General features: G+C 48.4%; 8 protein-coding genes across 8 annotated transcripts; 6 read left to right on the forward strand and 2 right to left on the reverse strand.

The window, feature by feature from the left end:
* Nucleotides 1-268: 268 nt before the first annotated feature.
* Nucleotides 269-892, forward strand: YALI1_E02102g (uncharacterized protein; the record flags this gene model as incomplete). The annotated part of the gene is made up of 1 exon (XM_503419.3): nt 269-892. One exon carries the CDS (start codon nt 269-271, stop codon nt 890-892), a length of 624 nt encoding a protein of 207 aa, XP_503419.1.
* An 834-nt stretch (nt 893-1726) lies between these two features.
* YALI1_E02121g (uncharacterized protein) lies at nt 1727-2164 on the reverse strand (the record flags this gene model as incomplete). Its single annotated transcript, XM_503420.3, has 1 exon — nt 1727-2164. One exon carries the CDS (start codon nt 2162-2164, stop codon nt 1727-1729), a length of 438 nt encoding a protein of 145 aa, XP_503420.1.
* Nucleotides 2165-4432: 2268 nt separating this feature from the next.
* On the forward strand, nt 4433-5515 carry YALI1_E02143g (uncharacterized protein; the record flags this gene model as incomplete). The annotated part of the gene is made up of 1 exon (XM_503421.3): nt 4433-5515. One exon carries the CDS (start codon nt 4433-4435, stop codon nt 5513-5515), a length of 1083 nt encoding a protein of 360 aa, XP_503421.3.
* Nucleotides 5516-6302: 787 nt separating this feature from the next.
* On the forward strand, nt 6303-7337 carry YALI1_E02162g (uncharacterized protein; the record flags this gene model as incomplete). The annotated part of the gene is made up of 1 exon (XM_503422.1): nt 6303-7337. The coding sequence occupies one exon, from the start codon at nt 6303-6305 to the stop codon at nt 7335-7337; it is 1035 nt and encodes a 344-aa protein (XP_503422.1).
* A 1066-nt stretch (nt 7338-8403) lies between these two features.
* On the forward strand, nt 8404-10086 carry YALI1_E02183g (uncharacterized protein; the record flags this gene model as incomplete). The annotated part of the gene is made up of 1 exon (XM_503423.3): nt 8404-10086. One exon carries the CDS (start codon nt 8404-8406, stop codon nt 10084-10086), a length of 1683 nt encoding a protein of 560 aa, XP_503423.1.
* A 308-nt stretch (nt 10087-10394) lies between these two features.
* YALI1_E02203g (uncharacterized protein) lies at nt 10395-11966 on the forward strand (the record flags this gene model as incomplete). Its single annotated transcript, XM_503424.2, has 1 exon — nt 10395-11966. One exon carries the CDS (start codon nt 10395-10397, stop codon nt 11964-11966), a length of 1572 nt encoding a protein of 523 aa, XP_503424.2.
* Nucleotides 11967-12152: 186 nt separating this feature from the next.
* YALI1_E02231g (uncharacterized protein) lies at nt 12153-13377 on the reverse strand (the record flags this gene model as incomplete). The annotated part of the gene is made up of 2 exons (XM_503425.3): nt 12153-13219; nt 13272-13377. 2 exons carry the CDS (start codon nt 13375-13377, stop codon nt 12153-12155), a joined length of 1173 nt encoding a protein of 390 aa, XP_503425.3.
* A 569-nt stretch (nt 13378-13946) lies between these two features.
* On the forward strand, nt 13947-15914 carry YALI1_E02239g (uncharacterized protein; the record flags this gene model as incomplete). Its single annotated transcript, XM_503426.3, has 1 exon — nt 13947-15914. The coding sequence occupies one exon, from the start codon at nt 13947-13949 to the stop codon at nt 15912-15914; it is 1968 nt and encodes a 655-aa protein (XP_503426.3).
* Nucleotides 15915-16111: the final 197 nt, after the last annotated feature.

A 16111-nucleotide genomic window follows, 5' to 3' on the forward strand; every position in this document is an offset into this window, starting at 1 on the left:
AACGCTCTCAACAGGACGCGAAATACATATTCGAAACATCGATTTGTTTGACGCGACTATCTCGTTGAGGATTACTGGTAATTAATTTTATCCGTGGTCTTATTTATTGAGCTCTTTTTTATCTTCTACACGCCACTGACTCCTTCGCTGGTAGCTTGGTGCGCACCAACCCGTCTAATTTTTGCTGACGTGTCTTTTTTTGAAACCCCCCATACCCATACCCTGAGCTTAACTGCCCCATTGGGACATTGACAAAGCTTATCTCAACATGGCCTGTCCTCTTACACCCCCCTATGTCTTCAACTCGGCATGTTCCGACGATGACAAGATCCAGCTGAAGCGACGAGGTGACTTTGCCGACAAGGTCTTCTTGAAGAAGTTCAAGGTTCTTCCTTCTGCTGACTCCTCCGAGTCCGAGTCCTGCTCCGAGACCGAAATCCGACCCGTCTCTCAGCGACAGCGGTCTGTTTCGGCCACCAAGCTGCGACGACGACGGTCCTTCGCTCCTAGCTCTGATGTCCAGGCTCGACAGCGATGCCTCGAGTATCTCGTGTCTGCTATCGACGAGGTCTGGGCTCGATTCTGCGCCTGCACCTCGTTTGCTGAGGATCAGCACTACGCTTACGACATGCCTAGCCCCAAGCAGGATGTCGACGAGGATGACGAGGAGATTGAAGACAGTGGAAAGCTGCAGGCTCTCAAGGAACGTCTGACCAAGGCCAAGTACTACCTTCAAGATCTTTCTGATGTGTCCGACATGGACGCTTCGGTGTCCTTCTGGAACCGATGGGATCTGGTCAAATACGCTGTTATCGAGTTCGTCGAAGACAATGGCGAAGAGGATGACGTTATCGAGGGAGTTTGCTCCGAGCTCGAGGAAGGTCGTCTGTGATCACCCAAAAACAAAATGAGAATAGCGAAAGCTGCAGCACGTGACTGTCTAAACACGCGGGAAACACCTACAAAAACACAAAAAAAAATTACAAAAGATTGCGCAAAGCAACAACAAATAACGGAAATTGGGGAATGATATGATATATAGGATACGGCGTTATGCATGGAAATAGAAATGGATTGATGTACTATGACTTTTGACTGTAGCAATGTTGTGAGACTTGTACTTGTAGATTCGATAGAACAGCATCGTATGGTGTTTCGTGTTCTTCGGCAGGTTACTGTTGTCATCATATATCGTAGGTAATGACGTCAAAATAATCACAGACGCTGCATGAGGGCGGCATAAGTTCGGAGATCTGACAACGGCCCAAGGTCAAAGTGTGATAAATTAATTAATGAAAAAAACATTAGGCGAACGCATGGAAATAGAACAGGTGTTTGGATGCATATAATTCGGCACGACATGGCGTATATCCAATACTCAGAGAGACAGAAAGACTTTAGAGAGAATATAGAAACTAGAAACTAGAGTGAACACAGAAAGACTTTAGACAGAACTCAGGGAAAGACGAAATGATATTATTGATGTATTATTATTCTTATTACATACTATTACACGTACAGGTAGCAGGACCATCATAGCAGACGAAGGCATAGCAGTCGAAGGCATAGCAGTCGATGGCAGCAGTCATCTCATCTCAGGAAAGCCTTCATTTCAGCAAAGCATGCATTCCCTTAGAGCCCGTACTGACCGTTCTCCCCTCCTCTGTTGTAGCATCCCTGTGCCTGTTGTCTCCCACTCTCCATTGCTCATGTTATCCACAACTCCTTAATAAATGGTTCGACCCTTCTCAAGGGCATCAGCGGTGGCCATTTTCTGGTTGAAGTCATCTGAGTGCCGAGTGACTCCCTCGTTGATCTCCACAACCTGCTTCTTGATCTTGTCCCAGTAATCCCAGAACTTTTGTGACGCCTTGTAGGTGTAGTTCTTGTAGGTGTACCGTCCCTTGGAGGGCTGGACAATGCCGCCGGTGTTGCTGAGAATTGTGAGGGTGTTTTTGAGCTCGTTCAGAGTGTTATCGGGTACGGCTCCGGGCTCCGTCTTCTTGTTGGACAGCTCGACCTCCTCGCTCTTGATGAGCTCCTTGAGCTTCTCCACGGCGTCCTCCAGGTACACGGTGCATCTTCTCTGGGCATCGACGTCGCTCAGCGGTACCAGACCCACGTTGTGCAGTCCCGCAGTGTAGAGATCCCCTAGAGCTTCCATTGTGTCTTGTTAGGAGTTTGTAATTGTGTAAGTAGTCGGTTGATCGAGTTTTAGGTGTCGTGTGTCGTGCACGTAGAACGGTGAACAGCGTCTCGTGTGTGAGTGTGTAAGGGCGGAAATGTGAAACTGCAGTAGAGTGAGAGTGAGTGTTCCTGAATCCTTGTTAGGAGATGCGCCGCAAGACCTATGTACACGCTCTCTCGATTGGGATTTTGAGTTAAAGTGGAAAGGTCAGCCAGCCTGCCTGATAATTTAATGGGGGCTGAGCATGGACAGAAGGTGTGAGTGAATACCGAGAGACTAGAGCTGATGCAAAACTATGCCAGCATGTGAAACTATTGAGACGGCCCCCTGGGGCGTTGAATCCGTCCATGGATCACTGTCAACGTCATATGTGTCGTATTTATGTCATTTTACGGTTATTCCGGCTCAGCATTTCCGGCCAGGTGCATCCCTGCCGTCCTCATACATACTGCAAATCCTGCGCTTTGAAAATAAAATACGAGCTCGGACTCCGGCAGAGATGCTCTTCGCCTTATAGTGCACGCAACTGGCTGGGAAATGAAATGGAGGCTGAGCACCCGAGTGTATCGGCAGTAGCGTTATGTTCGGCAACGGTCAAAACTTTTTTAGCTGTTCTGAGAATAATACGGGCTAGATATGCGAAGAAGCCACAGTGGGATGCTAAACAAGCCGGGAAGAGCTCCAAGAGGATCCACTAATCACTTCAATATCAATTCAGCCCCTGCTGACGGTGCTAAGACCCATGCCAAGCTTCATGTAGGTTCCGATAGGCTTGGATCAGAAATGTCCATGAACTATGCTTGAACTATCTTAGACTAAGTCATCTCCGGACTACCATCTTTAACAGCCTGTGCTAACGGGGGGGGGGGGGGGGGGGGGGGGTACAGAGGCAGTTCCGAGGAGCTGCTGATGCCGGGGTTTCTTTTTATTGGTTTTTGTCCGTGTACCGGTGTTTCTAGTTTCTCTACAACAGGTGGTGGAGTGTAAATATCGTACGTAGACAATGTCTGATGAGAATAGGAGCAACTCGTATGTGAGTGACGAGAAGATTGATTGTCACAAGCCACAGGTACATACTATACCAGCATTTCACTCAGTAAACCATCACGCACCTTTAACGACAGTGGGGTTGTTACTCACAAAGAGTTGACCTCTTCAAAAAGGAGATCACATGGCTTACTATGACAATGAAGTATGTACAGTATATACTGTTGCTTGTGTTACTTGTGCTCTTTACCCCCTCTCAACAACAAGCCCACGAGCCGCAATAGACGGGTCCCTCGGAACTTGCTCGCCGTCTTTGGTTTAACACATTGTCATTGTTTGACAATGAAGTGGGTCACATTATCCCTCAACCGAATCTAAATTGGGCTTGTCGGATAAGTGACACTACCTACAATGCAACTAGCTAGCATGTGTATCATACTTCATACTACAATAGGTTAGGAGCTTTGTGAATGAAACAAGGCTGCTACTTGTAGGGAGGCACATATCGCGAGATGGCACTAGCGAACGGGGAGGACGATCAGCTGCCAATAAACTGTCAAGTACATGTGATTGTCCTGTCAGGTATCGTCTGCGCATAATCCATGCATCCAAACTTCTTTTTTTTCAGGAAATGTCGGAGAGCAATGCAACAGAGGCATAGCTGGCAGGTATAACCAGATGTACGAATGTGACGTTACACGTAGGGGATATTATTAAAAAACGGCGCTTGTTTGTTTGGCCAGCTAACTGGATACGGTGGATTTGGCGCCGTTGCCATAACCACTGTCTGATACACACGACAAGAGCACTTAAGGTAACAATGTGCACTCGTGCGAGACAAATACAATGCCATTTTCAAGCCACGCCCAGAACGCATGTCGAATGAATCATCTTGCTGTTTTCCATGTTAGGTTGGTTGCTACAGTTGTTCCGAGAGGACGTCAGTGAGTGCGGTGATGGGTAGCAGCTACAGGTCTCCTTTGAGACTGTAGAACCAATACAATATGTAGAGCAGCCTCACAATAAGCCCCCTGGAAAAGTCCGACTCTCCTGTCATCCCTACAAGTATAGTTCTCTTCTATTGATTACTTTTGCACGTTGGTCGCGTCTTTAGCTCGGCTCACGTTCCATCGTCTCGATAACGATAGAGTTTGACCTCCAAGGTCACATATTTAGTGATGGCAGTCCGCTTCCTACCGTTACACAAAGCCCCTTTTGTTGTTTTATCATCAAGAGATTTTCTATTTATTTCCGCCCATGCTCCACCTACTGCCTCCGGAAGTTCTGGAAAATGTGCTCGGCAACCTGGAGACGCTAAATGATCTCCTAGCACTGTCCCACACCTGCCACTTTGCCAGATCAGTGGTGTTACACAACGACCAGCGATTCAAACCACATGTGCAGCATTTGTGTCAGTACATGACCCCAGTCTCGTCATGGCACTCCAGCTTGCTCAGGTTGCCACGCAACGCAAACAACCTCGGTACTCCAGTAGACGACACCTGGACCATGTCCCCAGCAGTGTTTGCAACAGAGCCGACCAAAGACCTGCTGAGACTCCCTCACGAAAGATTACAGACTCATTTCAACAGATCACCGCAACAAATCACCCATCTCTTTCATGATGTGAGACACAGATCATTGTATGGACCTATTCCAGACAGCCAAGACACGCTGTTTGAGCTTCGATCTGGCGTGGGACCGGTTACCCGAATCAACATGTCCACCATGTCCAGATCAAAGGCGCCTCCACACTCGTGTCTGCACCATCTTGATACAAAAGTCGCCATCATCGAAAAGTTCCCCCAGCTAAACAGACTCAACCACATGAACAAACGGGTGGTCACTGGCTCAAGACAACATCTGCGAAATGTGACTACTGAGGTTTTAGTAATCGATAATGACGGAGAAGCCGTGCCTCTGGCTACTTTCACAGACACCATTTCGTGCAGAGGAGAGCCTCATGGTTCTCTTTGTCTTTCTGTGGCGGTTTGTGGAACTTATGTTGCGTGCATTGTAGGCTACTCCCTGTTCCTGTTCACAAAGAGAGACGATCAGCTGTACTTGGCTGATTCGTATAAGTTGGACGCGCTTTACTCTCCCGTGTCTGATTCACACAACCAGGAGTGCCTGTTGTTACAGCGGAGTCGAAGCAGTGGCCCCGGACATGATATTCTGTTCAATATCAGCTCCAAGACGGTATCTGTGGTAGAGGGTGGTATCTATGCCATCAGCATAGATACGAATGTCTGGCGCTTTGACGACGCCTTTCTCCAGCAGTGTTCAGTGTCTCCACAAGAAGAGATGCACTGGACTTCGGCTGAGGTTATGTGTGGTTGAGCGGACGACGGAAGTGCCTTTTCTCCTTTACTTAGTACATACAGTAGCCACTTCTGCTGTCTGTAGTGATAGTGGCTTGGAATGTGGGATGTGACCCATGAGTATTTGGGAACGTCTGTTATGGGTTTTTCACCAGTTATAAGTGAAAATGCTATAACTACTTCGTACTATAAGTACGATTCAAGTACGGTACCCGTACGAGTACAGTATTTTACAGTTGTACCGTATGTACCGATACAACATAGACCATAGATTAATGGCATGCAATGAGACACAACACAAACTGTATCTACACAGCAGTAGTTTCAGATATTCGGATGGAGCGGAAAAGGCGGACTTATTGTGCCACTGACAGTACTCCGAAAAGCCACAGTTCGGCTATGGGAACCCAGCTCGGCTTGGTTGCAATCAAAATGCTTGTTAGCCGCATAAGTCTGACACATTGACTTTGTGGGACGCATGGATGATGAAATACGAGATGCTACTGTAAATTAAGGCTCGACTCCCTCTGTGCAAGATCGCCAACTGAGTACGGAGGACAGATTCGTAAGTGATCCGGTGGACCAAAACGACGCCCAAAAAGTGCAACTGCCCGTAAATGTTGCCGTACAGTCTATGGAGAGATGCAAGTCAGCTCCGTGGAGCTCCCATGCATGACTCAGAATGCTGCTGTCATGCTCCCCGCCATCACATCAAGTCACGTGTGCTTCAATTTAGGCGCAAGCCCAAAGATGGGACCAGATCTATTTAATCAAACCGCGTGGCGCCTGTCATCGACGATACAACGATGGAATCCCTACCTATTATCGACCTGGCTCTGGCCCAGGACCCTGCAACAAAGCCTCAGCTGCTAGAGGATCTCAAGAATGCTCTTTTCCGAATCGGCTTTCTCTACCTCGTGAATCATGGTGTGGAGAAGGAGGCTCGAGCTCTTCAGAAGTTCTCGCCCAAGGCTTTTACCGATCTGTCCCACCAGGAGAAGGAGAGCATTGCGATGCTCAACAACCCCCACTTCATTGGATACACAGCTCTCGGCAGTGAAACTACTGCTGCCAAAACAGATCAGCGAGAACAGTTTGACTTCGGATCATACGGCAAGGAGAGCTCCTGGAAGGAAGGTGACGAGCCCTACAAGCGGCTGGACGGACCCAATCGATTCCCAGAGGGCAAAACTGGTGAGGAAATGAAACAGGCAGTCACAGCATACCTCGACGCCATGAAGGAGATGAACTTCAAGTTTCTGCAGCTCGTGGCCGAGTGTCTCAATTTGCCCAAGAACTCGGTGACGGACTTCCTAGGCGAGATGGACCGTCTCAAGCTGATCAGATACCCTCCTGGAGATGGCCAGGGAGTCGGTCCCCATAAAGACTCGTCCGGCATGTTTACATATGTTCTGCAAGACCAGACAGGAGGCCTGCAGGTCCTCAACTCGGAGGGAAAGTGGATCGATGCCACTCCTATCCAGGACTCGCTCGTGTGCAACATTGCACAGGGATTTGAGGCTCTCACTGACGGACACTGTGGAGCTACCACTCACCAGGTACAGAGCCAGCCCAAGGAACGACACTCCATTGCATATTTTTGTGGAGTGCGTCTGGATCTCACTCGTGAGGCTGTCCAGGAGCAGTGTCGGTTCATCAAGGACAAGATCCCATCTCCTCAAGACGCCAGAAAGCGGGAGGTGGACGTGGCGTCCGAATTCATCAGCGAGAAGTACTCTTGCTTCGGAGAAGCCCATCTGCGGAACCGGATTGTGTCCCATAGAGATGTGGGGAAGAAGTGGTACCCGGACCTTTACGACAAGTACATTTCCGATTATTAAGGCAAGGGCTGGTTTGGCGGTTACTATCACCTGCTCTGAGTGACTTGTTGATCATGGAATGTGTCCCTCTGCTAATCTTTTAAAACTGCATAAACTCAGAGAGATTATATTTCTCGGACATAGTGTGCTCACTCCTCGGGCATTAAATTATTACTAGTACTTTTTATCCAATCTTTTGATTGTGTACGTGGATCTGTAGCTACAGCATGTACTTGTAGCTACATTTTCCTGAGCTTCTGGAAATGCGTGCATTTGGTGTATAGTGCTGTTTTTGATGCTCCTCTTCCCCACATTGTGTGCATTCTGATTCGCTTCAACCTTAGAACAAGAGTGAAGACCGTGTCGGGTAAATAATTGCACATTCGGCTGTGGGGAAAAAAACAAAATGTAAAGACTCTTAATATGAACACTCGAGTTGGTGGCATGTTCTAGACGGCATTGTTGGCTAAGGTACGACCGGGTCTAGCGCATTCACTTTCTTAGATTATTTAACACCATGCGCATTAATGGCAGGGTGCATGACAATGTTCCTACCAGCTCTTTAGGCTGTTGTAATTTATCAATGAAAAAAAGCGTTATGAGCAACAGGACGGGGTAGCTACTTGTACCTGAGCTCAGTAGTACAAGAAAAGATACGCACGTGCCAGAGCTGAAACATACCGGTATTTACGCTCTCGTCTGGTTCTTTCATACAGCAGAGTGGCTTGTTTGAGATAAAGGTCTCACTCACTTCTGCCTTTGGTATTATGTGTGCGGCTGCATCTGGGTGTCCTGACACCTTGATACCATACATGTCACATGTCCAGCTGTAAGGGAAAACCTGCCAAGACAGAGTATCGTGAGAAACTGCTGAGCGATATTATATATCAAATCTCGTACTGTAGAGAGAACCAACTTTGGCTACAAAAACTCTTCTTCCCACCTACAGTAGCAGCGCCGTACATTAGAGCCTTCTTCCGAATCTTATCACCATTAACGGCTACTGTACAGTAACTCCCTCTCTTTCGCACCTTGTAAAAATATCTTAACTTCTCCCAACAACGGTACAAGTAGATGGAACTCACACATGTCGGACTTCAAAAGTGACCTGAAACGAGGACAGAGCCGCAAAAAGCGAGAGACCCTGTCGTGCAACCCCTGCCGCAAGCGGAAACGAAAGTGCGACCATGGAACCCCCTGCTCCAACTGCGTCAAGCTCAACATTGAAGCCACCTGCGAATACGGCAGTAACTCTCGATGGGAGGAGAGCAAGGATAAGGAGGTCAAGTCGCCGGCCTTTATCACCCAAACAAGCCTTGACTTTCTCTCAAATGCCTCCTCTGTCTCGGAGATCATCCACCTGTTTGAAAAACACCTGCCGATCCAAACAGCGCCAAACAACAATCCCCTCAGCATCTTTTCCTACAAAACAGAAGAGTACGAGAGCGCCATTGCCAACGAGCCGCTCCCGAAGAACATAAGCGACATTCTGATCGAGAACTATAGGAATTTGGTGGACCCCTTCTTCCCCATTATTGACTGGAAGGAGTTCGAAGAACATTATGAAAACCTATACCCCGGGCAGGCTGGTCCTACACCGCCATCACCGCCACAACCACCGTCCTTCCTGGCTCTGATATACACAGTCTACGCCCTGAGTTGCAAGTCCTGCGCTTTCGACTCGCTGCTACATACCTTGCATGCTTCAGCCGTCATCCACTTTTCTGATCGCGCCGAGCAATACCTCAACAGAATACCCTTGTTAGTGACCTCGTCGATCGACGACTTCCGAGCAGCACTGCTCTACATTTACAGTTCATTCTCTGGCGACTGTCTTATGGTGGGATGGTCTCTGTGTGGTCTGTTGGTAACAATGAGCCAACGGATTCTGCCTCCCTTTACAGCCTCCAGCGACGTGAAGGAAGCTGCAAACCACCTCATTTCGGTTTCTGGCACTTTTTTCGACGCCTGCCAAGCATTTGTAGGCCACAAATCTGGGTTAGAATACCCCCAATTGCCTTTCAGCTCATACCCGTTTCTACACACTACCCAGAAGCTCTACATGTTCACCCGTGGACTGCAGAACAGCCATGATTCTTCAGATCCTGCTGAACTCCTGCGAATCGACCAGATAATCAATACTCTTCCCCAGGGAGATCCTATGGAGTTCATGAAGAAACTGGCACTGACAACACAATGGCACAAGGCCAATCTTTTGCTTTTCCGATGTGGCAAGATCGACCGACTCTCTGGACTCATGTCACTTCTGAAGCTACTGGAGAACCAATTCTATCTCTACTCTGCTCCTCCACAGATCCAACAATACATTCTGTTTCACTGGAACAACATTTACTACCATGTGTTCACGGGAGTGATTGTTTTGGCTCTAGAACTGGAGGCAACTGATCCTCTGCCTCCGCTGGATCCATCTGTATTCCCCAACCTCTCCAAGCTCAACCTGGAAGAGGACAAGAACTGGAAGTCCACTCTGTTGGCTGTCTTGCGTGATCAGTACTTTGATCTCAGAGTCAATTCTGAGTGTGCTAGTGCACGTGCTCACATGATAACTTCGGCATTTCTGGCCCAAGACACACATATGGAGTGTCCACGACCGTTTGGACCTTTCCATAAGATGCTGTGCCTGCCATCAGGATTTTACATCTGTCGGTTTGACCGGTCGTACTTTCAGTGTGGCTACGGAATGGAGCTGGACCGTCAGATTGGTCGTGCGTTATACGACTCCAAGGAGAGTTCCAAGGTGTTTCTATAGCTTCTTCCCAGAGATGAGAAGACATCTGTATTTATTGCATTTTTCAATGCCAGTGTCTGAACTGTAGTTCAAGTAAGTTACTAAGTAATACTAAGTAATACGCGAAGATAAACGCATGCAAAACCTACAACAAGCAGGCCATTAGCCATCACGAAAGATTATAAGAAGCTGTTTGCCTTTCAATATCAACCTCCCCCCAGTTAATCCCACTTAGTGACAACCCCTTTCACCATAACATAAAGCTACTTGTAGTTATGTTCGACAGTGGATATCTCCAAATCCACCTCCGCAAATAAAGTTCAAGGTGCATGCACAACAGAAAAAATTGGAAACCATCTGCAAGATTTCAATATCACCACCACCACACAAGCAAATCAACAATGTCCGCCCCCTTGAACCGGTTGACGATTGCTAAGGAGGTCAAAAAGGGCTCCGACTTGACGCCCGAGCAAAAATTCTGGAAAACCTACCGTTCGCCTCTGCTCGTCAAAGAGTACAATGCCATCTCTCACGTTTCCTTCAACCATCACAATGACTTTGCCGTCACCTCGTCTACTCGAATCCAGATCTTCTCTGGAAAGACCCGAAAAGTCACCAAGACTATCTCTCGTTTCAAGGATACTGTATACTGCGGCGAGTTCCGGTCTGATGGTAAGCTGATTGTGGCCGGTGATGCTACAGGTCTGGTTCAGATCTTCGATGCCGTGTCGAGAAACATTCTGGTGACTCTGCAGGCGTCCCAACTGGCCACTCATGTGACTAAGTTCCACCCCACAAACCTCACCACTCTCCTCACAGCCTCCGACGACCGAAGCGTCAAGCTCTACGATATCACCAGCTCCACTCCTCTGATCGAGTTTGAGGGCGCTCAGGATTACGTTCGATGTGGAGAGTTTGTCGATGCCAACGTTGTCGCTGCTGGTTCGTACGACGGAACTGTTCGACTCTACGACGCCCGATCCGGAAAGACCCCCATCTCTTCTCTGGCTCAGGATCACCCGGTTGAGGATGTCCTCTACCACAACGGAATGGTGTTGTCTGCCGGAGGTCCCATTGTCAAGGCCTGGGACATGACCACCGGAAAGACCATCCGACAAATGGGCAACTTCAGCAAGACCGTTACTTGCCTGGCCCCTACTCACGGTGCTTCTGGATTCTTCGCTGGCTCCCTAGACGGCCATGTCAAGGTCTTTGATGATACCTCATTCAAGGTTACCTACGGCTGGAAGTACGGCTCCGGAGTGCTCTGTACTGGTATGTCTCTAGACTCCCAGCATATTGTGGCCGGTCTGGTTTCCGGTATTGTCGCTGTTCGAACCCAGCAGCCCAAGAAGGACGAGAAGATCAGCAACGGACGGGTTCTGGACCAGAAGGCTGCTGTTGAGGAGGAGAAGAAGAAGAAGGCAGAGGGACCCGTGCTTGGAGGAACCAAGTACGAGGGTCAGTTTGAGCATGTCATTGTCGAGGAGCACGAGCGGCCCAACAAGAAGCTGCTGAAGCGATATGAAAACCTGCTTCTCGGATTCCGATGGGGTGATGCTCTCGATGCTGCACTGTCTGGAGAGCATCTGGAGACCTCTGTTCTGGCTCTGGAAGAGCTCAAGAAGCGAGGTAAGGTGCGAGCTGCACTGCTGAACCGAGATGAGGACTCTCTGGAGCCTCTCTTTGAGTTCGCTACCAAGGCCATTGCTGACTCGCGATACATCAACATTGTTGCTGACTACGTTGCAGTCGTGCTGGACATGTACACTAGTGTGATTACCAAGAGCCCGATACTCGAAGAGCGGGTGTCTGAGTTCTACGACGCTCTCAAGTCCGAGGTCGAGACTGCTAAGGAGAGCAAGAAGATCCAGGGTATGTTGGAGCTCCTCAGTGTTTAGAGAGAGCAAAAGGATGGATGCATTTGTTGAATAGATATTAGATAATGATTGGGAAAATGGTACTTGTAGTTATATCGCTGCTTGTAGACTAGTATGTAAGTAGTTGTACATGGCAGCTAGTCAAAAAACACTGTATATGTTATATCTCTAAATGCGTTCGTATGCTTATGTTAAATGCTAGGGCGATCACTTCTTAAACCTCGAGGCCCACTGCTTCTGTCCCATATTGACCTTGAATCCCGTGTTGAGTCTGTTGGTGGTGGAGAAGTTGTCGTTATCCACCTTGGCCTTCTTGTGCTGTTCAGACTCGACTCGCACAATAGCCTTTTTAGTGGTTCGCTTCTGCGTCTGATGCTTGCGTTTCTTGATACCACCTTCTTTGTAGATAGGAGCACTGAGAGCAGTCTCTCCTTCAAGAGCAGTTTCATGAACCCAATCTAAATCGTCCTGCACAGGTTCATCATAAGGATTATGGACCTCCACAGTTCCCATGATCTCGTCCAGCTCATCAGGTTCCTCCCCGTCGAATGTAACATCAACGATCTTAGGCTCTTTGGGCTTAGGAGGCAGTCCTTCAAGTTCACGCCAAGCGTCTTCATCGTCATCATACTCTTCAGTCTGGTTAGCTGGTGACAACTCCTTCTCAGGAGACATTTGTTTGATAGGACTCTCGACTACAGACTGCCTGATTCTCTCGGCGAAAGAGAGCCGTTTTTCGAATGGAGAAACATCAACAGAAATGCGGTTGAGATATGCAGGTGTGGTGAACTCGTCGTTGACATCCAATGCTGGTTTGTTGGTCGGCGTCTCGGAGGTGATGGAAACAACCTTCACTGGGGTAGAAACGTTACCGGGGGTGGCAAATTCCTTCACGGGTGTGCCATCAAGTCCTTCCAGCAAACTTACTACTCTTCCATGAATGCTAGGTGTAGGTCCTAACGGCACGCTCGGGGATGGTTTGGGTGTCGCAGCTTTAGGAGTATCCTGTAGCTGTTTCTGAGGTGTTCTGGACAGTGCTGGGGCCTTAGAGAAGGTCAATGACCGGTGCGAGGGTGTGACAATGTCGGCATGCTGCTGTTTGGAAACAGATCTTCGTCTGTTCTTGGAAATCTGTTTTTCTGGAGTCTTGACTGAAAACGACACAGGTTTGTAGTTCAACGACGAGTGTAATTTGGAAGCCCGTTTAGGGGTGGAAGGACCGGTGCCAGCACTTTCAGCCTTTTTGAACTTATTGTAAAGATGGTACTTTTTCGCTGTGTTAATTGTTGCACGAAGAGCAGTGCCACCCCCTTCTCTGATACTCACCAATAGGGTCCGCCTTGACCTCTTTAGGCGTAGGCTTGCGGCCGTGTTTATCAGCGTATGCTCTTTCCCATGCCTTGATCTCTGATCGGAGTGTCTGAATGTCCATTGTGCCCAGCTACACCGTCTGTAGCAGTGTGGAGTGTGTTTTGTAGTGTGCAGAACGCGTTGCTCGTGTGTAATATTAATTTAGACGCGCGTCGTCACGCATGAAGATTGGAAAAAGTTGGAGGTAGTGAGGTGAATGCGTACTCGTAGACATCATGAGCCATGTCACAGGACTGGCAATTTTGAGAGAGGATCTCTCATGACAACCCACAGCTGAGACAGGTCTCCAAACTGCTAGCATCATTATCTACAATGACTATTAGAGGAACTCTATCTTTGCCAAGTATATCAAGTACTGGTATGAGTATATTGAGGGCTGGTCTTTACAGGTTATGAGAATTAATTGTGTGTGCGGTAATATTTACACCTAAAAGAAGTACACGATAGTTTAATTTAAGTGATTCACAGCTTCCAACACTTGCGAGCAACTTCGTAGAAATACTTGTACTTGTAGTGTGTGAGTCTTTCCTGAGTCCCCGCCTCCTCGTGTGAGCTGTAACTATCATACCCTAACCCTACACACTCAGTTTGCAGGTGGTCAAAATCTGATTCACTCAGAACGCAGACACCATGATTCGAGTGTTTTTGCGCCAGGGACGTGTATTGCGACCTTCAACGCTCCAGTATCGACTGAGACATTTCAGTGACGACAAAAAACCGACTCAAGGGCTTGATTTTAGAGCGCTGAACAATGAAATCGGAGGTGAGCGACAAGACAAAAGCTCTGTTGAGAACGACAACACGCCTGTGAGCCAAGCTATCAACGGGGACATTATTGGAGCCTCTTCTACAAGCTCCGAAACCCCTTCCAAGCCGTGGTATCTGCGAGATCAACCGGAAGTAAAGGAGGAGCCTGTCAACATTGACCTGGGTCTGCCAGATGGAGCTATGAATGATATCGCCAAGCAGCTTGCACGTGATGCCATTTATGACATCAAGTACATTCCCGAGCAGGATATTCTCATTGGGTCCGGCAAGTCCAGTCGACACATCTACAAGGCTGGACGGGAAGTTATGGGAGTGCTGAAACACCAGCATGATGTTCTTCCAACTGCTGAGGGACTGTTCAAGAAGAATGCACAGAGAATGTCTTACCGACGAATGCTAAAGAAGGCCCGAAAGCAGAATCTCGAGTTCCCCGACTCGGAATGGGTCGTGATCGACTCCCAGATGGGCTTCCATGTACATATTTTCACTGCCGAGAAACGCGAGCTTGTCAACCTGGAGGATCTTTACAAGTTTGAGATGGATGAAGAGGAGGTTGAAATTTCGCCAGAGGACTTTGCTTGGGCCGAAAAAGGTCAGAAGAACGTCATTGATGGAGATGAATTCTTATCTGGACAGCACAACTCTGATCCTTTCCTCAGGAGCGATTCGATCACCGGCTTGCCCAAGAAGCCCTCTAACAACCCCTTTGACGGTGGTATTGGAAGTGGCCAGAGAAGAAGTCTCCATACCTCAGCACCAGCTGCAACCACCCTTGCAGTAGACTTTGATGGCGGATCTGCAGCAGCCAAGGACGACGAGTCCAAGTCCCACCCCTCCATCATCCCTCTCTTCATGTACCAAAAGTGGGCCACTCAGGGTGACAAGGATCAGGTTCTGGCAAAGTACGACGACCTTCAACCGCATGCAAACCGTAAGGAGATTGTTCTTTCTGCCATCACCAACTTTCTGAAACTTCCCACAACGGGCTTCAACGACGTTCCGCAAGCTGTAGAGGAGCTTTTTGAGGTCTTCTCCCCTTCGGATGCATCCAACCCCGAATGGAAAGAGGCCTTCAAGGCTCTGGTTAACGCCTACGCTCTGAACCACAAGTGCGTCCCTACACAAGCTCTCGTCGACTACCTTGTTGCCCAGCAGGCCTCTGGAGCCGCCGTGGTCAACTGGCAAGTCTCCGAGATCGTCAGAGCCACCATCGACTCCACACAATACGAGCAGGTTGGCGTGACTTCTCTCAAGGAGTGGCAGCGAGTTGTGGATGCCAAAATTCAAATCATCAAACAGCTGATCGAGAGCTTTGGACTCGTGGCTCCTGTGAGATTGCTTGCTAACGACAGATTCATCCGACGTGTGGCTCGGTCTCTTACCCAAAGAACCTCTGCATCTTTCGGTCTGGACCTTGTTGCCAAGCCCGAAACCACAAAGCATCCCCTCGATCTGCGTCTCAAGCTATTGGAAGAGAGTCTTCCCATCAAGATGCTCAACAGAAAGACTCTGTTTGTCTTTTTCGCAGCCTACGCAAACTCGTACGCCTGGAACCCTTTTTTCAAGCTCCTGAAGCGATGTCACAAGGAAACCAAGACTGATAACGCCCACGTTCAGACGATCATATCGCTGGTTCTCAACTCTCGAGACGAGACTGCCTACTACCGACTGATGGAGTCCGAACTCGGTCTTCTCTGCGATGCTCAGGGAGAGTTGCCTCTCGACAAGGACATTGCTGTGAAGCTCGAAAAGTTGATGGACAACATTGATCCCGAAGGTCGTCGATTCCAGCAGTTGCGGCACAAGACCAACACGCAGCTTTACTCATGAGTAATGATTTCTCGAATGGTATATAAATAATGACAGTTACGGAGTTTATGCGAAGTCCCGGTACAGTAGGTTACTCGTACTTGTAGTTACAGAATGTATTGTATTAGTTGTGTGAGAACAGTCTGCAGATAGGAGAAAAGACATAGGAGAAATAGAAGTAGAAGTAATGTCACGTGACTTCCAATCACATATACGGA

The sequence above is a fragment of the Yarrowia lipolytica genome, chromosome 1E (assembly GCF_001761485.1).
Source record: "Yarrowia lipolytica chromosome 1E, complete sequence".
NCBI lineage: Eukaryota > Fungi > Ascomycota > Dipodascomycetes > Dipodascales > Yarrowia > Yarrowia lipolytica.